The sequence below is a fragment of the Jaculus jaculus genome, chromosome 1, assembly GCF_020740685.1.
Source record: "Jaculus jaculus isolate mJacJac1 chromosome 1, mJacJac1.mat.Y.cur, whole genome shotgun sequence".
In the NCBI taxonomy this organism is placed as follows: domain Eukaryota; kingdom Metazoa; phylum Chordata; class Mammalia; order Rodentia; family Dipodidae; genus Jaculus; species Jaculus jaculus.
This window is the reverse complement of record NC_059102.1, coordinates 179,341,007-179,367,661: the sequence shown is the minus strand read 5'-3', so window position 1 is coordinate 179,367,661 and position 26,655 is coordinate 179,341,007. Positions and strand designations below refer to the sequence as shown.

The 26,655-nt window shown below is 43.6% G+C and overlaps 1 protein-coding gene across 7 annotated transcripts in view; it reads right to left on the bottom strand.

The window, feature by feature from the left end:
* Ambra1 (autophagy and beclin 1 regulator 1) overlaps positions 1-26,655 on the bottom strand; it is a 281,415-nt gene that overhangs the window by 206,985 nt on the left and 47,775 nt on the right. For 5 of the 7 annotated variants that reach the window (XM_045153306.1, XM_004657205.3, XM_004657206.2 and 2 more), the window contains exons 2-7: positions 24,249-24,502; positions 23,702-23,760; positions 23,018-23,201; positions 20,473-20,645; positions 18,306-18,372; positions 14,797-16,253 (exon numbers count right to left, since the gene is read on the bottom strand). In XM_045153306.1, coding sequence (XP_045009241.1) covers positions 14,797-16,253; positions 18,306-18,372; positions 20,473-20,645; positions 23,018-23,201; positions 23,702-23,760; positions 24,249-24,383 — 2,075 coding nt within the window. In that variant the 5' untranslated portion in view covers positions 24,384-24,502. The remainder of the gene's footprint in view (positions 1-14,796; positions 16,254-18,305; positions 18,373-20,472; positions 20,646-23,017; positions 23,202-23,701; positions 23,761-24,248; positions 24,503-26,655) is intronic. The other 2 variants (XM_004657208.2, XM_004657209.3) reach the window with 1 other exon arrangement.

The following is a 26,655-nucleotide window of genomic DNA, read 5'->3' as shown; positions in this document are numbered from 1 at the left end:
ATAGCCAACATACATACATAGTCACTACCTTTAATGATCTCACTGACAGAAAGGGAAGCAAATTATTTTCTATCACCAATGGAATCTAATGAAGTATCTGGAACTAAGCAACAAAAGGTAGGAAGTGATTATTTGGGGCAGTCAAGGAAGGTTTCTCAAAATAAAGCTGTGCTTGGGATATTCCCCAAAGAAGATAGGAGTGATTATATCTGTATCAGTTACAGTTTGAATGTGAAATATTCCCTACAGGCTCCTGTGTTAGAAATGGTGACACTGTTTTGGACCTTTTAGACATGGGGCCAAGCTAGCCCTGCCCAGTTCTGACTCAAGTATCTTCACTCTTGGTTGGTTCCATGTACAAGCAGCTACCATATACACACACAACCATGGAGTGGCCCATTTGCCTTCCCCAACTATAATGGACTGTATTCCCTCAAGCAAGGAGCCAAAATAAACTTTTCTTCCCTTAAAATGGTTACATTGGGTTTGGAGAAATGGCTTAGCATTTAAGGCCTTTGCCTGCAACGCCAAAGGATAGTGGTTCAATTCTCCAGAACCCTCATTAGCCAGAGCACAAGGGAGCACAAGCACCTGGAGTTCATTTGCAGTGGCTAGGGCCCTGGCAAGCCCATTCTCTCTTTCTCTCTTCCTTTCTCCCTCTTTCCCTCTCTCAAATAAATAAATAAAATATATATATTTTTTTAATTTTGTTGTTGTTTATTTATTTATTTGAGAGCAACAGACAGAGAGAGAAAGAGGCAAATAGAGAGAAAGAGAGAGAATGGGCGCGCCAGGGCCTCCAGCCACGCAAACAAACTCCAGACGCATGCACCCACTTTTGCATCTGGCTAACGTGGGTCCTGGGGAGCTGAGCCTCAAACCGGGGACCTTAGGCTTCACAGGCAAGCACTTAACCGCTAAACCATCTCTCCAGCCCAAAATATATATATTTTTAAATGTTTGTGTCAACCAACCTGGGCTACATGAGACTCTGCCTCAAAGTATTTCTCCAAGGATATCTGCTCAGCAACTATCTAGTTCTGAATAGACACCACCTCATATTCATTACTGTGGCCAAGGGTTATGGTTTCACAATATCTGAATCTACCTCATTTTGCCCTTAATTCTTCCCCTTGCTTCAACATTTTTGAATGTGCACACAGTTTGACCTGTAATACTCCATGATCACTAAAGAAGTATATTTCTGGGCTGGAGAGATAGATGGCTTAGCGGTTAAGCGCTTGCCTGTGAAGCCTAAGGACCCGGTTCAAGGCTCGGTTCCCTAGGTCCCACATTAGCCAGATGCACAAGGGGGCGCACGTGTCTGGAGTTCGTTTGCAGTGGCTGGAAGCCCTGGCACGCCCATTCTCTCTCTCTCTCTCCCTCTATCTGTCTTTCTCTCTGTGTCTGTCGCTCTCAAATAAATAAATAAATAATTTTTTTTTAAAAAAAAGAAGTATATTTCTTTGGGGAAAAAAAAACAAAAAACAAAAAAAAATGTTTGTGTCAGCTATTTGATTATAGTGACAAAAAAAAGTAACTGACACACACACTTTAGACTCAGTTAAGTCAATGGCATACACACACACATACACACACACACAAGTTGCCCAGGAATAGATGGTAAGACCCTATTGCTGAAGACTCTACATACTAGGGCTGCAAGGCCACTGAGAAATCCTGCTAGAACTGAGCTGATAACCTCATCCATGTAGACCAGCTGACAGAAAGCTGGAAGCAGCCATTCTGCATGCAATTCAATGGGACACAGAGAAAACACCAGTGAAGATACTCAACAGTGGACACTGCAAGCCTTATAATTGGCCAGCCAGGCCAAATGAGCCAACGGGTGCAATAGTGGCACATTGTCATGGTAGAAACCAACTGCCCTCTAATTAGACTAGAGGCCCGTTTCTTGGGAGGGAATATATCCCTGATACTGAAAATTTAAAACAGGGGTATTCATGAGCCCTAAAGGTGTAATGTCTGCTGCTGTCTGGCTAAATGTATATACTATGCTTATCAAACTGCCCAGTAAGCACTTCTCTTATTGTCCATACCCTTATATTAATACTACTCTCATTTTTGGTAGAGAATCATCTCTTTTCATATGGCAGTGACCTTGGGATGACTCAGAAAGCATCATGGTGCTGGAAAGAAGCGACAAGAGTGCTCAGTACTGTAATATTTCTACCACACCTTCCAAGGGTCAGGGTCTATTGTGGAAGAGGTGGCAGAAAGAATGTAAAAGCCAAAGGAAGGGCAGGACTCCTTACAATGTGCTCCCCCCAGACACAAAATGGCCTGGGTATCCATGACCTCAGAGTGCCTGACACTACCTACACAAGACCATCATAATAGGAGGAAAAGATCATGACATCAAAATAAAAGAGAGACTGATTAAGATGGGGAGGGGATATGATGGAGAGTTTCAAAGGGGAAGCTGGGGGGGGGAGGAGGGTATTACAATGAGATATATTTTATAATAATGGAAGTTGTTAACTAAAAAATGTGGAAAAAAAAAAGTTGGGTCCTTTTTCTAAATAAGGCAAGGCTGGTACTTTCCTATTTCTAGGTTAACTTCTCAGTCTAGTGGACCTATGACCAACTCAGGCAAATACATTTATTCTGCTCCAGCAATGGTGCTTGGGATGACAGCTCCCTAGAGAATACTCTTAACTGTCAGGAACTGAGTGGCTCACAGAACTTCATGGAACTTCAAGAAGTTTTGGACTACAAACTCCAAAGCAATTACCTTACAAAAGTCTAAGAAACTTGAACATCGAATGAGGGAAGCTAACCAACCTTTGATGTTCTGAGCTAAGTTTTAATGTGCCGTCCATCGACATACTTCCTGGTCTTTATGTATAATCAGAAAAAAGTGAAGATCAAAAGGCACCAGTTCTCAGAACAAACTAGACCTTGTTTTTACTTTTTGAGACAGGATCTTATTATTTATCTCAATCTGGTCTTGAATTTACTATGCTGGTCAGGCTTGCCTCTCAATCTTCAGCCTCCCAAATGCAGGACTTACAGATATGTACAACCACACTCAGCTAAAAAGAACACATCCACCTTTATGAAAATTTTTCGTCCTAATACTTTATTACCTTTTATCTTTTCATTTTTGGTGTTTTGAGATAGGGTCTCACTTTAGCCCAGGCTGAACTGGAATTCACTATGTAGTCTCAGGGTGGCCTCGAATTCACAGCTACCCACCTACCTCTGCCTCTCGAGTGCTGGGATTAAAGGTGTGCACCACCATGCCTGGCTCTTTTATTACATATTTAAAGAAGTTCAGAAACCATTTAATTTGAAGAGCTTTAGTTCGATGTTGCTATCCTAGTTGTTGGGATTATTTATTTATATATTTGAGAGAGAGAAAGGAAAAAAAAGAGGCAGATAGAGAGAGAGAATGGGCATGCCAGAGCCTCCAGCCACTGCAAGGAACTCCAAACACATATGCTACCTTGTGCATCTGGCTTAGGTGGGTATTGGGGAACTGAACTTGGGGCTGTAGGCTTTGTAGGAAAGTGCCTTAACCACTAAGCCATCCAGCCCCAGTTGTTGGGATTTTAATAGTGAACAACCCTAACTCTATATAAACTATAAATTATGTCTTATGAGCTAAGAAAATAAGTACTATGAACACATAACTGAAACAGCATTTCTCCTAGAAATATTACAATGGTTAAATTTCTAACTTTGACATAATGATAGATCAGTTTGAGATAGGAGGATCAGAAGTTCAAAGTCACCCTCAGTCACGTAGCAAGTTTAAGGCCAGCATGGGATACATGAGACTCTATCTCAGAAACTTAGCTATCGGTGGCGTTGTGGCGCATGCCTTTAATCCCAGTACTCAGGAGGCAGAGGTAGGAGGATCACTGTGAGTTCGAGGCCACCGTGAGACTGCATAGTGAATTCCAGGTCAGCCCGGGCTACAGTGAGACCCTACCTCGGGGAAAAAAAAAAAAAAATCTTACCTACCAGATCTCCAATTTCTAAATTGAGTTCACTAAAGAAAGAGCCCTGGCCAGGCGTGGTGGCGCACGCCTTTAATCCCAGCACTCGGGAGGCAGAGGTAGGAGGATTGCTGTGAGTTCGTGACCACCCTGAGACTACAGAGTGAATTTCAGGTCAGCCTGGGATACAGTGAGACCCTACCTCAGAAAACGAAAGAAAAAGAAGGAAGGAAGGAAGGACGGAAGGAAGGACGGAAGGAAGGAAGGACGGAAGGACGGAAGGACGGAAGGACGGAAGGACGGAAGGACGGAAGGAAGGGCGGAAGGGCGGAAGGGCGGAAGGAAGGAAGGAAGGAAGGAAGGAAGGAAGGAAGGAAGGAAGGAAGGAAGGAAGGACGGACGGACGGAAGGAAGGAAGGAAGGAAGGAAGGAAGGAAGGGAAGAAAGAAAGAAAGAAAGAAAGAAAGAAAGAAAGAAAGAAAGAAAGAAAGAAGGAAAGAAGGAAAGAAGGAAAGAAGGAAAGAAGGAAAGAAGGAAAGAAGGAAAGAAAGAAAGAAAGAAAGGGCCCTACCATAGCTTGGGCTATGACTCCGCATGAAGAACTGATTTCAGATCCCCAGCACCCACACAAAATGCAGGTTGTGGTGGTACACAGCTGCAATCCTAGCACTGAGAAAAGAGACAGGAAGATCTCCAGGGCTTGCTGGCTAGCTTATCTAGTGCAATTGATAAGCTTTGGGTTCAAGTGAAACCCTGTCCCCAAAACAAAAATGTAGAAAGTGCTAGGCGTGGTGGCACACACCTTTAATTCCAGTACTCGGGAGACAGAGGTAGGTGGGTTGCTGAACTTGAGGCCGCCCTGAGACTACATAGTGAATTCCAGGTCAGCCTGAGCTATCTCTGGCCTACACACATGAGTGCACACACATGTGTACCGCCCACACATATGAATACATATATGCAAGTACATCAAATACACATGAGGTAAGGAGGGAGGAAAAGAGGTTAAGGAGGTAAGGAGGACAGGCCCCTTCAGGTAATGATGCATATGAACAACAGAGATTTTGACAGAGAAAAGAGCTTCCAGTACAGTAAAGGGCCTAGGGAGGCAACTCAATTGGTAAAGTGCTTGCCTACCATGCATATAAGCTGGATTGGATCCCCAGCTCTGCATGCACCAGCCATGGTGGAACCTTGTTTGTAATCTCGGCATTTGGAAGGTACAGTTAGGTGGATCATAAATGTTCAATATCATCCTTGGCTACATGTCAAGTTCAACACCAGACTGGGATTCATAAGATCCTGTTTCAAAATATAAATCAGAGGTAAGGGTGTCCTCTTTAGAATCCACCTCTTTCAAATTTCACCTCTTTAAAAAGCTAAGCAGAAGCCAGGCATGATGGCACACACCTTTAATCCCAGCACTCAGGAGGCAGAGGTAGGAGGACACTGTGAGTTCAAGGCCACCCTGAGACTTCACAGTGAATTCCAGGTCAGTCTGGGCTAGAGTGAGACCCTACCTTAAAAATAAAAAATAAAAAGTTAAGCAGAGAAAAGTAGCTTTTAAATCTATTCAAGAGAGAGAGACAATGACAAGACACTTGGGGGCTGGGAAGATAGGTCAATGGGTTAGAGAAAAGCATGAGAGCCTGGATTCTAAGTCTAGCACCCACAAAAAAATCTACAGTGGGGGGTGGGTGAGCAGGTACAGAAGGTAAGAGCACTTGCTGAGCAAGCATGAGGACCTGAATTCAATCCTAGCAACAATGTAAAAAAGTTATACATGGCCATGCATGTCTGTAAACCCATCATGAAAGCAGGCAGAAACAGAAGATAGCTGGGGCTCCTTAGTCAGTCAGTTTAACCATAAAACACCAAGTGAAAGACTCTGACTTTTTTTTGGGGGGGGGGGGGCAGTATTTCAAGGTAGGGTCTCAGTCTAGCTCAGGCTGACCTGGAATTTACTATGTAGTCTCAAGAGTGACCTTGAACTCACAATGGTACTCCTACCTCTAACTCCCAAGTGCTGGAATTAAAAGCATGCACTACCACGCCCAGCTTGAAAAATTCTGTCTTAATGAACTAAGGCAGAAGAATAACAGAGAGTCCTCTGTACGCATGGGCACAGAGTATATTTATCTGCACACACATGTACATACACTATAAATACACAAAAAGAACAAAAGGAAAGAAAAAATAAACACTGAGCAGGACCACAAACACTTGTAACACTGGCACTGAGAGGGGCCAGAGGGAAGTGGATTGCTGAGGCTCACTGGTCAACAAGTTTAGCCAAAAAATTGAGAGCTCCATGTTCAATGAGAGTCCCAGTCTCAAGGAAATAGGGCAGAAGAGAAGACAACAACATGCAACATCTTCGTCTGGTCTACACACATCTTTGCACATACCACATAGTCTACATACACACACACAACAAAAGGGAGGGACAGAGACTTTAGGGGGCTGGAGAGATGGCTCCATTGGTGAAGTGCTTAGCATGTAAGTACATGAGGACCTGAGTTTGGATTCCCTAGGACCCACAGAAAAAGTTGTATGCGGGAATGCATACCTATAATCACAGCACTGTGGCAGAAGGACCCCCAGGGGTCTTGCTGGCAGATAATCTATTTGAATCCATGAGCTCTGGGTTCAGTGAAAGTCCTTGTCTCAAAAGAAAAGTGGAAAACTGGGATTGATGGCTCAAGCCTTTAATCCCAGAATTAGGAAGGCTGAGGTAGGAGGATCCCCTTGGGTTCAAGGCCATCCTGGAATATACAGTGATTCTAGCTCAGTTGGGACTATGGTGAGACCCTGCCTCAAAAAGAATATATTGGCCGGGCGTGGTGGCGCACGCCTTTAAACCCAGCACTCGGGAGGCAGAGGTAGGAGGATCGCCGTGAGTTCAAGGCCACCCTGAGACTACAGAGTTAATTCCAGGTCAGCCTGGACCAGAGTGAGACCCTACCTCGAAAAACCAAAAAAATAAAAAAATAAAAAGAATATATTGACGTTGCTGGGCATGGTGGCACACACCTTTAATCCCAGCACTCGGGAGGCAGAGGTAAGAGGATCGCCATGAGTCTGAGGCCACCCACCCTGAGACTACATAGTGAATTCCAGGTCAGCCTGAGCTGGAGTGAGACCCTACCTCAAAAGAAACAAAAACAAAAGAAAAAAAAATACTGACTTCCAGTTGCACACATAAGAGAGACAGACACGGACAGGGAGAATAGTTAGTGGCAAAGAACTGGCAAGGCATGCAGGCTGAATCCCTAGCACTGAAAGAGGAGACTTGGGATGCTAGACTAAATAACTCTGGGTCCCCTCTAGGTTTGTTGTTTTGTAAATTTTCCCTTTAGGTAGAGTCTTACTCTATCTAGCCAAATGACTTGGAATTTACTCTGTAGTCCCAGCCTGGCCATGAACACACAGCAATCCTAGTACCTCTGCCTACAAAGTTCTGGGATTAAAAGTGTGTGTCACACTGCAAGAAGCTACCTGAACAGGTTGGAGAGTGGATCAGGGGTTAAAGGTGTTCTTGCTTGCAATGTCTGATGGCCTGATTCAATTCCCCAGTACCCACATAAAGCCAGATGGATGAAGAGGTGCAAGCATCTGGAGCTCACTTGCAAGAGGTCCTGGCATAACCATACTCACTCTCTCTCTCTCTCTCAAATACATACATAAATAAATAAATTAGTCTTTTGTGGGGGAGAGGGGTTACCTGAAGCCAGGAATAATGTCTGCCTCTAATCCCAGCACTCTGGAGGTAGAAATAGAAGACTTCATGAGTCCGAAGCCAGCCCGGACCTACAGACTGAGTTCCGGTCATCCTGGGCTAGAGTAAGTCCTACCTCAAAAAAACAAAAGAGAGGGCTGGAGGGATGGCTTAGCCATTAAGGTGTTTGCCTGCAAAGCCAAAGGACCCAAGTTCAATTCCCCAGGATGCACAAGGGGGCACACTCGTCTGGAGTTCATTTGCAGTGGCTACAGGCCCTGGCATGCCCATTCTCTCTCTCTCTCTCTCTCTCTCTCTCTCTCTCTCTCTCTCTCTCTCTCCCTCTCTCTCTCTCTCTCTCTCCCTCCCTCCCTCCCTCCCTCCCTCCCTCCTTCCCTTCCCCCCTCTTTCTCTGTCAAATAAATAAATAAATAAATATAGCCAGGCATGGTGTTGCATGCCTTTAATCCCAGGACTTGGGAGGCAGAGGTAGAAGGATCACAGAGAGTTCAAAGGCACCCTGAGACTACATAGTGAATTCCAGGTCAGACTGAGCTAGAGCAAGACCTGCCTTGAAAAACAAAATAAATAAATAAATAAATTTAAAAATAAAAATAAAAAAGAAGCCACTGCCACCACCACCTAATTTTCTTCTTCTGAAGCCAGTCCTTAGACAAGAAAGGAAGAAGAAAAGGACAGAAGTCTCTGGTAGGACTTAAAGGGCCTGCCACCCAAGTTGAAAGTTGGAGTCACACTACATGGACAGCTTGCCCTCCATGGTCCAAAATGGAGACAAACGTTTGAGAAGGTTACTACTACTACGCAGCACAAGCTCTACTGAAATACACAGTGTGTGTTCAGCAGTAGTCTCACTATTTGCCCACACTATTAATTATCCCTGTAGCACCAAGGGATCAAAACGTTTCTCCATAGCCCATCTCCTCTCCCACTGTGAGGCCAAAGAACAAAGCCCTCTTCCCTTCAAGTAAAATCGCCTTTTGTGAATTCTACTCACTTTGTAAGAAGAGTCAGCTACAAAAACAAGCTTTACTAAGACTTAATAACCTCCTACACAAAGACACCTTTTCTGTTCTTCCATAGTAGCCCAGCAGCCTAACACTGACACCTGCTGGAGAAATAAAAGCAGGAAAAGCATGAGCTGGCTCAGGTAAAGGTACCCTTTAGAAGGTAGCCTAAAATAAAGAACAGCTATCCTGATTTACAACAGAATGCAACCATTTAATAATGTATATGGAAGTGGTGGACCTTATTTAACATGTGTGCATTTAATATATCTCAAGATATATCTCATTTTTTGTTTGTTTGGTTTTTTTTTCGAGGTAGGCTCTTGCTTTTAGTTCAGGCTGACTTGGAATTCACTATGTAGTCTCAGTGTGGCCTCAAATACATGGTGATCCTCTACCTCTGCCTCCTGAGTACTGGGATTAAAGGTATGTACCACCACACCCGACTGATAGACCTCATTTTTGAGTAAGCTGTCAGACCTTGTGGTATCCTAGCACATTTACAAGTGACTCCATCAAGCCAGGCGTAGTGGGCGCACACCTTTAATGCCAGCACTCAGGAGGCAGAGGTAGATCACCTTAAGTTAGAGGTCACTCTGAGACTACATAGTGAATTCTAGGTCAGCCTCGGCTAGAGCAAGACCCTACCTCAGGGGGAAAAAAAAGTGACTCCAAGGACTAGAGAAATGGCTCATCAGTTAAAAACACTTGCTTGCAAAGCTTGAAGGCCCAGGTTAGATTCCCCAGTATCTACATAAAGCCAGATGCACAAAGTGGCACATACGTCTGGAGTTCACTTGCAATGGCAAGAGGCCCTGGCACACCTATTCTTTCTCTCTATCAATCAAATAAATAATAAATATTATAAATAAATAAATAGTGACTCCTGGAGCTGGAATGCTAGCTCAGCCATTAAAGACACTTGCTTGGTTAAAGATGCTTGCTTGCAAAACGTGCCAACCAGATTCAATTCCCAAGCCGTGCCAACCAGATTCAATTCCCAAGCCACTCAAGTAAAACTGGAGTTTGTTTGCAGGAGAAAGAGGCCCTGGGGTGCCCATAAACTTGGAGATTTTTTTAAAGTTACACCATAAATAATTACTAATTTATGTCATTTTATAATGAATTGTACATTATTTAATGTTTTGAAAGAAAAAGGCAGGGCTAAAGAAAAAGTTATAAATATAAAACTATTTATCACAAGATGACAAGATTCAAATACACACCCCACCCACCCACCCATGCCCCCTCCCACATTTTTGTTTATTTTTATTTATTTATTTGAGAGGGACAGAGAGAGAAGAGGCAGACAGATATAGAGAGAATGGGCGCACCAGGGCCTCCAGCCACTGCAAACAAACTCCAGATGCACACACCACCTTATGCATCTGGCTTATGTGGGTACTGGGGAATCGAGCCTTGAACCAGGATCCTTAGGCTTCACAGGCAAGCACTTAACTGATAAGTCATTTCTCCAGCCACCCCCCCACACACACACACTTTTTTACCCTCAGTGCTGAATATAGAACCCAGTCTCATGCATGCTAGGCAGGTGCTCTACAACATACATTTTCAAAAAGTTTAACTTTATTTAATCCACAACACAATTGACTTTCATCACTAGAGGAAAAGTTTAAGTAAAATTTCTTTGTCTTTAACAGTTTCACATATATATATTACCTCCCCCCCAAGGTAGGCTGACCTGGAATTCACTATGTAGTCTCATGGTGGCCTCAAACTCTGGGCGATCCTCCTAACTCTGCCTCCCCAGTGGTGGGATTAAAGGCGTGCGCCACCACGCCCGGCCTCTATATAATATTTTTAAGTCTTTTTTAATATAGATTATTTCATACTTTAATACTGATTGTTTCTTTATTTATGAGAGGGAAACCACAAGGAAGAGAGAGAATGGGCATGCCACCCTCTAGCCACTGCAAAGGAAGTCCAGATGCATGTGCCACTTTGTGCATCTGGCTTTCTGTGGGTACTAGGGAACTGAACCCAAGCCATCAGGTTTTGCAATCAAGCACCTTTAATCACTGGGCCATCTCTCCAGCCTAGTTTCTTTTAAATAGCTTTAAAAAAAAATGATTACCTAGCCAGGCACAATAGTGCACACCTTTAATCCTAGCACTTGGGAGGCAGTGGTAGGAGGATCAGCATGAGTTTGAGACCACCCAAGACTACATAGTGAATTCCAGGTAGACTGGGCTGGAGCAGGACCTTGCCTCGAAAAAACAGAAAGAATAAAAGTAAAATAAAATACTACCTGATTACTGCCACACACTTGACATTACAACTCAAGAGCCTGAGGCTAAAAAATCTCCTCTAGTTAAAGGCCAACCTGGTATACACTATGAGATGCTATCTTAAGAATACCAAAAAATAGAGCAAGAGAGATGGCTTAGCAAAGCCAAAGGACCCAAGTTTGATTCCCCAGAAGCCAGATGCAAGAGGTGGCTAATGTGCCTGGAGTTTCTTTACAGTGGCTGGAGGCCCTGGCATGCCCATTCTCTCTCTCTTTCAAATGAATATTTTTTTAAAATATTTATTTATTTATTCATATTTGACAGAAAGAAAGAGAGAGAGACAGAGAGATTAGGCACATCAGAGCCTCCAGCCACTGCAAATGAACTCCAGATGCATGCACCCCCTTGTACATCTGGCTAACATGGCTCCTGGGGAATTGAACCTGGGTCCTTAGGCTTTGCAGGCAAATGCCTTAACCGCTAAGCCATTCCTCCAGCCCCAAATGAATATTTTTTAAAATACCAAAAATAAAAAAGATATTATAATTAAAACTTTAGGTACACAACATAGTACCCAATAGTCACAGTGGCAATTTATACATAATATGAATTTTAAAAATAAATTAAGGGCTGGAGAGGTGGCTTAGTGGTTAAGGCACTTGCCTGAGAAGCCTACGGACCCCAAATTTGACTCGCCAGTACCCCTATAAGCCAGATGCACAAGGTGGTGCATGCATCTGGAGTTCATTTTCAGTGGCTAAAGGCCCTGGCATGTCCATTCTCTATCTATATCTTCCTCTCTCACTTGCTCTTAAATAAATTAAAAAGGCTTTAATTTAAATGTAGTTCCTCACATCCTAACAGCAGCATTTCTGTTGCTCAGTAGTCACCTGTAGTTATGGCTACCATACCAGACAGCATAGACCATTTCTGTCACTAAACAATAGTGAGGCTGGAAAAACGACTTAGCAGTTAAGGCACTTGGTGGCAAAGCCTAAGGACCCAGGTTCAATTCCCCAAAACCCATGTAAGCCAGATGCACTAGGTAGCGCATGTGTCTGGAGTTCATTTGCACTAGTTGGAGGCCCTGGCATGCCCATCCTCCCTCTCTCTCTCTTCCTCTCTGCCTCTGTAACTCTCTCTGAAATAAATAAATAAATACAGTGAATATTTGTGGTCAAAGTTATATGCTGTCTGGCTTGCAACAGTAGATGAGCATAGAGGGGAGAAGGCCAACAAAGCACTGATAATTTTTGATGTGAAGTTTTAGGTATATAGGAGTTCATTTTTATATTTTTCTCTCTTATTTATTTTTTTCAAGGTAGGGTCTCACTCTAGCCCAGGGCTGACCTGAAATTCACTATGTAGTCTCAGGGTGGCCTCAATCCTACCACCTTTGCCTCCTGAGTACTGGGATTAAAGACAACACCCACCTGCCTTTGTTTTTGTTTTACTTTTCTTTATTTTTAATGGCTGAAGAATTCTGTAATTAAAAAAAAAAAAGTTAAAGGACTAGGAAGATTGCTCAGTGGTTAAGGGTGTTTGCTTGAAAAGTCTGATGGCACTGGATTCAATTTCCCAGTACCTAGTTAAGCCAGATGCATACAATGGCCAGCAGGAGGCCCTGACACATCTCCCCCGTCTCCCCGCCCCCCACACAAACAAGGATATATATTTTTTTTAAGTTAAAGAAGGAGCCTACCTCGAAAATCCAAAAAAAAAAAAAAAAAAAGTTAAAGATGGGAGTTGGGCACAGTAATACACGACTTTAATCCCAGCACTTGGGAGGCAGAGTTAAAGAAGGGGCTTGAAAGATGGCTTATTGGTTAAGGTATTTGCCTATGAATCCTAAGGACCTAGGTTGATTCCCCAGATGCACAAAGTGAAGCACGTATCTAGAGTTCATTTGCAGAAGCTGTAGGCCTTGGTGCACGTGTTCTCTAATAAATAAAAACATATATTTTTTAAAAAAAACAGTAATTCCTTTTCTCTGAGATTAGACAACTTTTGCTTTTTTGCTTAGACTACATTAAATATTATTACTCTACAAAGTACCATATTATCTACACTCTTGGTAAATTTCATGTAAGTATGTCTTGTTTCCACAATAATGCTAATTACCAGGCATGGTGGCACATGCCGTTAATCCCAGTATTTGGGAGGCCAAAGTAGAAGGATCACTGTGAGTCTGAGGCCAGCCTGGGTTACAGACAGTTCCAAATCTTCCTATACTGGAGACCCAGCCTCAAAAAAATTTTTTTAATTAATGCTTATTGACTAAATGACTGTAAAAGCACCCTCCAAAAATAACAAGTACATGATGTGCATAATCTATATTCCCATCCTTATTTAACTTATGTCAGAGAAATTTCAGTTGCTTCAGCAGAGGATATAATGCAAAGCAATATGCTGTTTGGATCTAACAGGCATATTCTGGGAGCTGGTAATTACGCTAGATTTGACCTTTACATAATTACCGAAAGAAGTCCCTAATAAATCAAGATAGATGCGCTCACAGCCATACACGGAACATGTGGTGGGCGATCTACTACACCCACTCTGTGTCTTTCATGAAAGTGCTGGCTGGAATGCCAGTCCATGCAAGGAGAGGCTTTCCTTCTGTGAATTCCTCTTTGCCCCCACCCTAAGGTAAAGGGCTAGCAGGAATGGAAGGTTCATTCAAAGAATTTGGGGGTCGGAAGTATGGCTCTATAGTAGAATGTAAGTTCAGCATGTATAAGGCCTTTAAGTTCAATCCCCATCACAGGGAAGGAGGAACAGAGGAAGGAATGGAGGGAGGACAGAAGGAAGGGAGGGAGGAAGGGGAGAGAGAAAGAGAGAGAAAGGGAAAAAAAGAAAGAAAGAAAGAAAGAAAGAAAGAAAGAAAGAAAGAAAGAAAGAAAGAAAGAATCTTAAATGAGCAACTAAGGTGATCAATTTTTAAAAATCCAAATTTTCATTAATGTACATGTATTCATATATGTAATTTTTTGCCCTTTGACAAGCTGCAGTCTTCCAAAAGGTAAGGATTAGGAGGTGAACACAGTTGTTCAAAACAATGCATTCCAAACAGAGCAAGTGCAATATACTAAGCTAAATAAATGCCCCTAAACACTCTAGGACCAACTTTTTAAAAAATATGTATTTGCAAGTAGAGAAACAGAGAGAAAAGAGACCAACAGAGAGAATGGACATGCTATGGCCTCCAGCCACTGCAAACTCTAGATACATGCACCACTTTGTGCATCCGGCTTTACACAGGTTCTGGGAAATGAAACCCAAAGTTACTGGGCTTTGCAGGCAAGCACTTTAACTGCTGAGCCATCTCTATAACCCTGAGATAATACTTTTTTTTTTTTTTTTTTTTTTTTAAGGAAGGGTCTCGCTCTAGCCCAGGCTGACCTGGAATTCACTACGTAGTCTCATGGTGGCTTTGAACTCACAGCGATACTCCTATCTCTGCCTCTGTAGGTCTGGGATTAAAGGAGGGCACATAGCCTGGGACAATTTTGTATCTTACCAAAACTAGTCCTTTGGACATACTCTGATCTAACCCATAAGTAGTCTTCCAAGGTCAAAAAATGAGACAAGTCAGTGGTTATCTTTCTTCATGCCTCTCTAACCCAATCTACACTCTCATTTCAAGGATCACCACAACTGACTCATGCCACTAGGCCCAATCCTATCTCTGCTACCAGAGAAAAAGTCCCCAAGTGATACAAGGGGAAGAACAGAACCAAATGTGTGGATCCAAGACATTTCAATGTCTGTAGAACTGAAGGGCAAGAGAAAGGAGAAGCATCAGGAAGGTAGGAAAAAACAAGAAAGCAACTGCTTACCTCCTGAGGGAATCTTCCTCAGAGCTTTCCTCAGGCATATCCTGATGTAAGGCCTCCTGTGATACAGTTCCAGGTCTGCTGGATTGAGTATAAATTCTCTCCCAGTGCCCTGTCTCCTGGTTAAAGGCTACCCCCACAGTCCTCTCCTCCTGTGGACTAGCAGAGCTACTCAGCTCCAGCCTGCTGGAGCTAGCCGGTTGACCCTCAGTCCGCTCAAGAGGTGGCAACTGGCTGCCATTGGATGACATGCCCTCAAAGGTGCTAGGGACCTGCCAGGAAGAGTTAGCCTCGCCAGATGAATAGTTTGGTGTGGTTCTTTCCCAGCGCAAGGTATCATTGTTGAAGGTCAGAAGATTATGGCAAGCACGGCAGCGGTTCAGGTGGCCCCGAGACAGGTTAGAGTTGTTTTCACTGCTGTGTGGGGTGGGCTGGTGGGAAGGGCCTGGCCTCTCAGATTCAATGTTATTGTTAAGCATTTCCTGCGCCTGGTGGGCCTGGGGAGCATCCCCACTCAGGCTCTGGTCCAGCTCCTGTAGCCTGTCATACTCCAAAAAGAAGCGTCTCAGGTCACATTGAAGCTCATGGCGAATGCTGCCAGAGTTGTTTTGGCTAGAACCATTCCCTCCATCTGACTCAGTTGACAATCCTGGTGCTGGAAAACCCCTCCCTTCAGTGGCTGAAGTGTACACAGATGCCTGAGAGCCGCCTTCCTGCTGTCTCAGCACAGACAGCAAGCTCACTGAGGAGGCACTGGTCCTGGGCGGGGGCATGGATTCCACCTCAGAGCGTGAGTTCAGAGTAAGTACTGTCCGGGTCCATTCAGAGCCTGTTAGCCCAGGAGCTAGTTCTCTGTGATACCTAGAGGGATGGCTAGACAAAGGGCCTCCCAAAGAGCGACGGGTGGGACCCAGACTGAGGTTGCGAAGCGTGTTGCCGGCTGTGCTGCTCTGGACTGTACTGAAGGCAGACGGCCGGTTCAGGAGGCCCTGGTCCTGCGGCGTTGACGAAGCCTGCTCCGGGGGATGGAAGGGCTCGGTCTGTACAAAAGAAAAGGAAGGGGTAGTAGCTCTGGCAGAAGCAGGGGGAACACTGTCCTGGTGTGGCAAGAGGGAAGGAACTCGAGTGCCAGCGCAGAGGCTACAAAGGCACAGGATCCCAGGGTGCTGGCAGCACTCAACTGTGGTGGGGTAACTGACCCGCTGTCGGAGCCTGATGTAAGCGGAAGTCCTGGGGCGCTCCATGGAGGGCTGAGGGGGTGGCGGTGGGGGTGAGGGGGTAGCAGAATCTTGCACTGTGCTTTGCTCTCCCACCTGGATGCCAGAGGAGCGAGAGGACAGCATGTGCAGGAAATTATGGAGAAGAGGCGTCCGACGAACTGGCTGGGATTGCAGGAGGGCACGCTGGCGATAGTGGGATAATTCTGTTCCATCTATGGGGATTTCTGGCTCATCATCACCCTACAATGTGGAACAGCAGTGGGAAGGAGGTAGAACAAGGTAGTTAGGTAGAACATCTAAGCAAATAGGAAAAGCTAACAAGAACCACATTCATAGATAAGCAAAAGCTCTCTACCCATGAAGTACTGAAAATTAACTAGCTTCAGAATCAGAATTAAGTTATTTACTTACAAATGACAACTTAACTGAGTACAGCTGACAAAATATTTCTCTTATGAGAAGCATCACCAGGCTGGAGAGAAGGCTTAGCAGTTAAGGCAACTGCCTACAAAGCCTAAGGACTCTCTAGATCTCTAGATCTCACTCTTTAGCCAGATGCACAAAGGTGAGGCAAGTGCAAGGTGGCATCTCACTAGGTGGTGCATGCATCTGGGGCTCAATTTCAATGGCTGAGGCCCTGGTGCGCCAATTCTGTTTCTGTCTCTCACATAAAATAAAAAAATAAAAATAAAAATAAAAAGCATCTCCATGACATGAGAGCAGTCAATGAGGGAAACAAAATGTCAACCAGCAGGGGCTGGAGTGATGGCTGGCTTAGCAGTTAAAGACACTTGCTTGCAAAGCCTAATGGCATGGGTACCCACATAAAGCTGCACCTGCATCTGGAGTTTTCAGCAACAGCAGGTCCTAGACCACCTATATACTCCTTCCTCCCTGCATCAAATAAATAAATAAATATTTTTGGTTTTTTTTTAATTATTTTTATTTATTTGAGGGGAGGAGGAGATAGAGAAAGGCAGAGAATAGGTGCACCAGGGCCTCTAGCCACTGCAAACTCCAGACACATGCAGCACCATATACATCTGGTTTATGTGAGTACTGGTACTGGAGAATTGAACCTGGGTTCTTTTGCTTCATAGGCAAGTGCCTTAAAAGCTAAGGATCTCTCCAGCCCTGTTTTCCTTTTTTCTTTAATGTGAACCAGCCAGAGGCATGTGCACAATAAGATATGATAAGGAGTTACTTCTTTATTTTTGGTTTTTCAAGGTAGTGTCTCACTCTAGTCCACGCTGACCTGGAATTCACTGTATATTTCAGGGTGGCCTCAAATTCACAGTAATCCTGCTATTTCTGCCCCAAGTGCTGGGATTAAAGGGATGCACCACCACACCACACCTGGCAACAATACTTTTTTTCCAGGTAGGGTCTTGCTCTAGCCAGGCTAATCTGTAATTCACTATGCAGTCTCAGGGTGGCCTTGAACTCACAGTGATCCTCTTACTTCTGCCTCCCAAGTGCTGGGATTAAAGGTGTGGGCCACCACACCCACCTAAGAGTTACTTTTAATAAGGCAATAACACAAGAGTAAAAGAACAGACTCTCCTTGTCAAGATTATGGCTGCTAACTATAGTCTGAAGCTAACCCAAATCTTGACACAAAAGAAAGACTTAAGGGTTAAGAACTAAAATCCAAGCCAGGCGTGGTGACACATGCCTTTAATCCCAGCACTCAGATGGCAGAGTTAGGAGGACTGCCGTGAGTTCAAGGCCACCCTGAGATTATGTTGTGAATTCCAGGTCAGCCTGGGCTATAGTGAGACTCTACCTTGAAAAGCCAACCTGAACCCCCCCACCTCAAAAAAAGAACTAGGGGGCTGGAGCAATGGCTTAGCTGTTAAGGCACTTGCCTGCGAAGCCTAAAGGCCCAGGTTCGATTCCCCAGCACCCACGTAACCAGATGCACAAGGTGATGCATGCATTTGGAGTTTGTTTGCAGTGGCTGGAGGCCCTGGTGTACACATTCTCTCCCCCCTTTCTCTCTCTCTAATAAATAAATAAAATGTTTTTAAAAAAAAAAACTAAAATCCAAGACTAGGTGTGGTGGTACACACCTTTAATCCCAGCATTTAAGAGGAAGAGATAGGGGGATCATCTTGAGTTCAAGGCCAGCCTGGGACTACAGAATGAGTTTCAGAGCTCCAGGTCAGCCTGGACTAAAGTGAGACCAAAAACTAAAAGAAAAAGAATTAAACTCCAATATGATCAGGATCAGAGTTCTAGTTTAGAAAATATCTCACAGTTCAGACAAAATTACAAGTGCTGGACACTTACCTGCTGATTAGAAGGATTAACAATTGCTGTAAGTAAGTAATGTCCAAGTGGATCAAATCTCACCAGACTAAAATCACAAAAGAGACAGAGACACACATAAAGATTATGTTAACTGAGAAGAGAAAAACTACAGTAAGTGTTACTGTTAGACTACCTGGGCACCCATTTCATGCTTTAATCCCAACACTCAGAAGGCAGAGGTAGGAGGACTGCTGTGAGTTCAATGCCAGCCTGGGATGACAGAGTGAACACCAGGTCAACCTGAGCTAAAGCAAGAAGCTACCACTAAAAAAAAAAAAAAAAAAAAAAAAGGCACAATACTGCTTCCTAGAATAAAAGAGTATGCTTAAGTAAATGGTGAATTCACTTTTGAGGGAAGGGGTTAGAACTCATATAGTCCAGGCTGGCCTCAAACTCACTACGTAATGTAAAGGATGACTCTGAACTTCCAATCCTCCTGCTTCTATCTCAAGAGATCTGGAAATATAGACATGCACCACCACACCCAGTTTATGCAGGGCTGAGGACTGAGGCTTTGTGTAGGTAAGCACTCTATGAACTGAGCTTCATCCCTAGCTCAGAATTTTACTTTTGAAAAACATATTGGGGACTTGAGAGATGTGTCAGCAGTTTAAGGTGTTTGATTGCAAAGCCTAATAGCCTGGGTTTGATTTCCCAGTACCCATATAAAGCCAGATGCACAAAGTGGCACATGCATGTAGAGTTTGTCTGCAGTAGCAGGAGGCCCTGGCATGCCCATTTTCTCCTCTTCTCTCTCTCCCTCTCTCTCTCTGCAAATAAATAAAAATATTTTTAAAAAAAAAACACCTATGTGGGCTGGAGAGATGGCTTAGTGGTTAAGCGCTTGCCTGTGAAGCCTAAGGACCCCGGTTCAAGGCTTGGTTCCCCAGGTCCCACGTTAGCCAGATGCACAAGGGGGCGCACGCGTTTGTAGTTCGTTTGCAGAGGCTGGAAGCCCTGGCACGCCCATTCTCTCTCTCCCCTCTATCTGTCTTTCTCTCTGTGTCTGTCGCTCTCAAATAAATAAATAAATAAATATTTTTTTTAAAAAAAGCCTATATCTGTATCGCAAAAAATAGCTACATTAAGTACACATGTTCATATCCAAGAGCCCAGGCTAATGATAAAGCATAGAAAGCCCCCTCCCATATCCTACCCCAAGTTCAATTCTGCAGTCACATAGCAACAACACTGACAAAAAAATGTGCAATCTGGTAATAACGAAGACTCAGAATTAAGGGACACAGCTGAAACTAGAAAATTAGCCTATATGCAGTCATAGTAACAAAAGGACCAAAAGACAGCAATGTAGCAAGTTTAATTGGGCCATATATGTCATTTGGTTTTGCAGTGCTGAGAACTAAACACAAAGCTACATGTGTTTTTTTCTTCAATATATTCTATTATTTATTTATTTATTTGAGAGAGAGAAAGACAGAATGGGTATGCCAGGGCCTCCAGCTACTGCAAACAAACTCCAGATGCATGCACCCCCTTATGTATATGGCTTACATGGGTCCTAGAGAATTCGGGATTCTTTTGGCTTTGCAAGCAAACATCTTAACTGATAAGCCATCTTTCCAGCTCCACATGTGTTTTTTTGTTGCTTTGTTTTTACGCGGAGACAAGGTCTTACTATCTAGTCAACACAGGCTTTTAACCCCCTACATAGCCCAGACTGGCATGGCCTTAGCCAACAAAGGCCTAGGATCACAAATGTAGATCACCTGCAGCCACCACATATATTTTGATCTTAAACGCTAAATAAATATCTGTTAGAGGACATGATACCTGCTTACATCTCTGTCTTGCAATCTGATAAACAACAATAGTCAAAATTGAGCAATCAACCAAACTATGTAAAGTATCAACCAAACATTTTTTGGGTGTTCCCAAAGAGGGACTATCCCAAGTACTGTGCACCTAAATAAGATCAAGTAATAAGATCTATCTAATAACCCTGGTCTATAAAAGATGAGGCCAATAGAGAGAATGGGTGAGAAACAACATAAACTGCTTCTGGGCTAATTAGGCCTGGCAACAACAACTGTCCTGAGCAGCTGATGTCCTTAGATGACATCAGGTATAAATGCTTTCTATCATAACAGTTTGGTATCCAACATAGCTGGTGAGGCAGAGCACTTACCGAACCCGCTCCATCTCACTAGCTGTCTTCACCACAGCAAAGGGCTCCCGTCGACTCCAATCCCAGAAGTGGATCTCATTGGCAGTGGCAATCAGTAGGAGCTGAGCCGTAGGATGAAAAGCCAGAGAAGCAATGGCATTGTTGCTATCTGTGAACCAGCTTTCACTGCCACCCTGCATATGAACAAATCCAAAATAGTCTCGGGTTAAAAACTGTCATAGACTGGTAAAACAACTTCAAGAACATTGATTACAGAGCAGGGGATGCCTGGGAAGATGGTTCAGTGGTTAACGATCCTTGCTTGGAAAGCCAGCTGGGTTGATCCCAAGTGACCTATATAAACTGAACTCAAATAGTGGCACAAGCATCTGGCATTCATTTCCAGCAGGAAGAGGCCCTACTGTGTCCATACACACATGCACATACACAGACACATACAAATAAATAAGTAAATTAATTAATTTATTTATATATGTGGTAGTTTAAATAAATGGTCCCCAATATATTCAGGATTTTATTACAGTTTGTAATTTAGATATGCAGCCACCTGGGTGGAAAAGGTGTCCCTGGGAGGATCGTAGCCCTAAGGTATGGTGGTGGATCTGAAATTCCAGTCTAAAGACATACAAAAAGTGCCTCCTGGAGTTCCTGAAGTGTGCTGTGTGGTGTGGCTTTTGGGTTTTTTGGCTTGTGGCTTTTCTCTCTCTGCTTGGACCTGTGAAAGTGGGCCAGCTTCTTCTGCCATTATGAAACTTCCCCTGGATCTGTAAGCTTCAATAAATATCCCTTCTTCCACAATTGTGCCTAGTTTAGAAGTTCATCTCAGTGATGTGAAGCTGTCTGCACACACACTTTATTTATTGGAGAGAGAGAAAGAGGCAGAGAGAGACAGAATGGGCACGCCAGAGCTTCCAGCCACTGCAAACGAACTCTAGATACATGTGCCACCTTGTGCAGCTGGCTTAAGTGGGTTCTTGGGAATTGAACCAAGGTCCTTTGGCTTTGCAGGCAAGTGTCTTAACCGCTAAGCCATCTCTCCAGCCCCTATTTATATATGTTTAAAGAGCTAGGTGAGGCTGGAGAGATGGCTTAGCACTTAAAAGGAACTTGCTTACAAAGTCTTCTGGCCCAGGTTCAATTCCCACTCACTCACATAGGTCCACAGCAGAAAGTGGTACAAGCACCTGACGTTCATCTGCAGCAACAACAGGCTGTGGCACACCAATGTGTGTGCGTGCGCACACACACTGTTTTCAAAGAGCCAGGAGTTAGGGCTTATTCCTACAATCCCAGCACTCAGAAGGCTGAGATAAGTAGATTGCTATGAGTTTGACATCATGCTTGGATAGTTCTACACCAGCTTGGACTACAGAATGAGACCTTGTCTCAAATAAAACAAAACATGTTCCATTTCAGATCAAATTTATAGGACCTACTTTAAACGGATCTATCAGTGATCTGGAAGTGCCAGTAACTTAATGGACAAATATTAGTGTCAGCTCAGTTCAAGTCAGTTACTATATATAAGCAAACCTTTACTCGGTTCCTATTTCTTCTTTTATTTCTCAATTTTTATTTATTTATTTGAGAGACAGAGAGGGAGAGAGAAAGAGAAAGCGGGTGTGCCAGGGCCTCCAGCCACTACAAATGAACTCCAGACAAGTATGCCACCTTGTGCATCAGTCTTATGGAGGAACTGAACCTAGGTCCTTAGGCTTTGCAGGGAAGCAATGTAACCACTAAGCAATGTCTCCAGCCCTCAGTTCCTATTTCTATTTTTTTTTTTCAAGGCAGGGTTTCACTCTAGCTCAGCTGACCTGGAATTCACTATGTAATCTCAAGGTGGCACCAAATTCACGGATTAAAGGCATGTGCCACCACGCCCGGCAGTTCCTATTTCTTTTCTTGAAGCAGGATCTCACTCTAGCCCAGGCTGACCTGGAATTCACTATATAGTCTCAGGGTGGCTTGAACTCGCAGCAATCCTCCTACCTCTGCCTCCCGAGTGCTGGGATTAAAGGTGTGTGCCACCATGCCTGGCCAGGTCCTATTTCTGATGCTTGTTAAAACTCCAGTGTGGGATACAACATGGGATAGAACAACCTACTAACCAGTCAACAGAACAAAAAGCATCTCACTCTAATGATCATGAGCACAGTATTCTAAAACATTAAATTAAATCCTGCCGGGCATGGTGGAACATGCCTTTAACCCCAGCACTTGGGAGGCAGAGGTAGGAGGATCACCATGAGTTCAAGGCTACCCTGAGACTACATAGTGAATTCTAGGTCAGCCTGAGCTAGAGTGAAACCCTACCAAAAAAAAAAAAAAAAAAATTAAATCCTATGGGGCTGAGGAGATGGTGCAACAGTTAAAGGCACTTACTTGCAAAGCCTACAGGCCCGGGTTCAATTCCCAGACACCTATGTAAAGCTGGATGGGCATAGTGGCAAGAGACCCTAGTGAGCCCATACACACACACAATACACATGCATGCACCCCCCACACACACACACAAAAAAAAAAAGCATAAGAAAATACTTACATGTAAATCCCAAATCCTAACCTCCCCATCTAGGCAGCCAGAAGCAATAAGGCCTGAGATGGTGGGATGAAAAGTGACACACCATGGAGTACGTCGGTGCCCAATCAGAGAATGAACACACTTGCCAGTCTTCACCTCTGTAATATAGATATTATGGTTCACGTGGGTGGAAGCCAAGAGAGACCTGGAGAATCAAAGAGTAAGAATAATTAAGAAACATATAGGAGAGTAACCAACTTTATCAGCTTTCAACAATAGAAAAATGATACTATTCCCTATATCTCAGCATGAAAGAAATTAAGCTTTGCATTAGGCAACATATCTACAAAAAACAGACATCTTCTGGTCTTTAAAAGCTGACTTTTCCATACTTCCCAAAAATGATACATAATTGCCTTCAAAGAACACTGTACCCAGCTAGGAAAGCCATCATGCCATTGGAGGAAACCTATAGGGAAGGTTACTGAGAAATATTCTGAGTTTGACATTCACAGTTTTCTTTGAAATTCCCATTACTCTTCTAGTTAGCATCACTCATTTCCTTTTCTAGTGCACTGGCAAAGCTCAGGTTAAAGAGTACTTCAGAGAACCTCTAGGATTAATATGGAAGATCAGGCTAGGTCCAAAATACAGAAAGCAAGGCTAGCATGAATGTTAAGGTTAAATTACAGATAAGTTAGGTACCTGTCTGGGCTGAAGGCCAGTAAGAAGGTTGAGCGTGGACTATCAGGCAATTCTACTCTCTGGGAGACAAAAAAAAAAAAAAGTAAAATATATTATTTGTAGTACATCTTATTCTATATCAAAAGCACATGAACCATTCTAGATTACTATTGATAATGCACAGGCTAAAAAACTGGAGCAATGACCAATTTACAAACTGAAATAAATCTAAATCCAAGAGAAGGAAAAAAGATATTTCTAGCCCTATCTTTTAAATTTGGGAGGTGGAGTGAGGTGGTAAGGTAGGGGCTAACCTGGAATTCACTATGTACTTTCAGGGTGGCCTTGAACTCATAGTGCTCCTCCTACCTCTGCCTTCCAAGTATTGGAAAGCCTGCACCACCACACCTGGCTTTCTTTTAAATTTATAAACCAATTTACCATGGTTGATACATCAATTCTTCTAGACAAGATAAATTATACCCCAATTCTCTGGCATTAAGTCATGCTAAAGTCCCACTCTACTATCATCCTCACAAATTCTATGTAAAAATATCTGTTTTGTTACCTTCCCTTCCCATTTCATCCAGCGGGTCTTATCTTCCACCAGTTCCTGAAGAAGGCGCTGCGCACCCATGGCCCGTGTACCCCGTTCTCGGCCCCAGAGTATCCGCACAGCATTCTTCTCTGGGACAACCTTCATGCTGCTCAGGATCCACTGTCGCACCAGGCACCAAAAATAAAGGAGCAAGTAATAGCTCCACACACTGAAGCAGCTAAAATGAGGCCATCCAGGTCCTTGTCAGCTGTCCTCATGGAAATCTAAGGAATGAAGAATAATGTCACATAATGCCTATTCTGGAAGAAGAAGAAAGAGGAGGAGGAGGAGGGAAGAAGAGGGAGGAGGAGGAAGGAGGAAGAGGGAGGAGGAAGGAGAAGGAAGAAGAGGAGGAAGGAGAAGGAGGAAGAGGAGGAAGGAGAAGGAGGGAGGACGAAGGAGGAGGAGGATGAAAGGAGGAAGAAGGAGGGAGGAGGAAGGAGAAGAAGGAGAGAGGAGGAAGAGGAGGAAGGACAAGGAGGGAGGACGAAGGAGGAGGAGAAGAAAGGAGGAGGAGGGAGAAGGAAGGAGAAAGAGGACGGAGGAAGGAGGAGGAGGAGGGAGGAAGAAGGAGAAGAAGGAAGAAGAAGGAGGAGGAGGAGGAAGCAGCAGGAGCAGCAGCAGCCTGCTCTGTACCCTGAGAGGCTTCCCACTACAAATACAATTCTAGTTCAAAGGGAAAAGTATTTTTTCCTACTTAGTGATAGTTTCTCAAAACGGGCCCTTCTCCCAGAATTTTTCTTTCAAAATTATTTTATTCTATTATATCCCTTCTACATCTCTATTGTATATGTGTAGAGCAAGTCATTCTCTAAAGTAGTTATTCTGTTGTTATTTCATCAAGTAAAAAGAACTTCTGCCAGGTGTGGTGGTGCATGCCTTTAATCCCACCACTCAAGAGGCAGAGAGGTAGGAGATCTGTCATGAGTTCAAGGCCACCCTGGGACTCCATAGTGAATTCCAGTTCAGCCTGGGCTACAGTGAGACCCTACCTCAAAAAAAAAAAAAAAAAAAAAACTTCTGGGCTGGAGGGATGGCTTAGCAGTTAAGGCATTTGTCTGCAAAGCCAAAGGAACCAGGTTCGATTCCCCAGGACCCACGTTAGCCAGATGCACAAGGGGGTGCACACATCTGGAGTTCATTTGCAGTGGCTGGAGGCACTAGCACACCCATTCTCTCGCTTTCTCTCTCTCTCTCTCTTTCCCTCCCTCCTTCTCTGTCAAATAAATAGATAAGTAAAATTTTTTTAAAAAAGAACTTTTGGGGCTAGAGAGATGGCTTAGCCATTAAGCGCTTGCCTCTGAAGCGTAAGGACCCCGGTTCGAGGCTCGATTCCCCAGGACCCATGATAGCCAGATGCACAAGGGGGCACATGTGTCTTCAGTTCACTTGCAGTGGCTAGAAGCCCTAGCACCCATTCTCTCTTTACCTGCCTTTTTCTCTCTCTGTCACTCTCAAATAAATAAATAAATAAAAGGAAAAAGTAGGGGAAACCCTTCAACATATTGGTCTTGGCAAAGACTTTCTGAATACAACCCCAATTGCTCAGGCAATAAAACCACAGATTAACCACTGGGACCTCATGAAATTACAAAGATTTTGCACTGCAAAGGACACAGTGAAAGAGGCAACCTACAGAATGGGAAAAAATCTTTGCCAGCTATATATCTGATAGAGGATTAATATCTAGGATATACAAAGAACTCAAAAAGTTCAATAATAAGGAATCAAACAAGCCAATCAAAAAATGGGCTATGGAGCTAAATAGAGCACTCTCTAAGGAAGAAATACGAATGGCATATAAGCATCTAAAAAAATGTCCTACATCACTAGACATCAGGGAAATGCAGATTAAAACTACATTGAGATTCCATCTCACTTCTGTCAGATTGGCTACCATCATGAAAACAAATGATCATAAATGCTGGCAGGGATGTGGAAAAAGAGTAACCCTTCTACACTGCTGGTGGGAATGCAATCTGGTTCAGCCATTATGGAAATCAGTGTGGAGGTTCCTAAAACAGCTAAAGATTGATCTACCATATGACCCAGCTATAGCACTCCTAGGCATATATCCGAAGGACTCATCTCATTTCCTTAGAAATATGTGCTCAACCATGTTTATTGCTGCTCAATTTATAATAGCTGGGAAATAGAACCAGCCTAGATGTCCCTCAACTGATGAGTGGATAATGAAGATGTGGCACATTTAAACAATGGAATTCTACTCAGCGGTAAAGAAAGATGAAGTTATGAAATTTGCAGGAAAATGGATGGATCTGAAAAGGATTATACTGAGGTAACCCAGGCCCAGAAAGCCAAGCGCCACATGTTCTCCCTCATATGTGGATCCTAGCTACAGATGATTGGGCTTCTG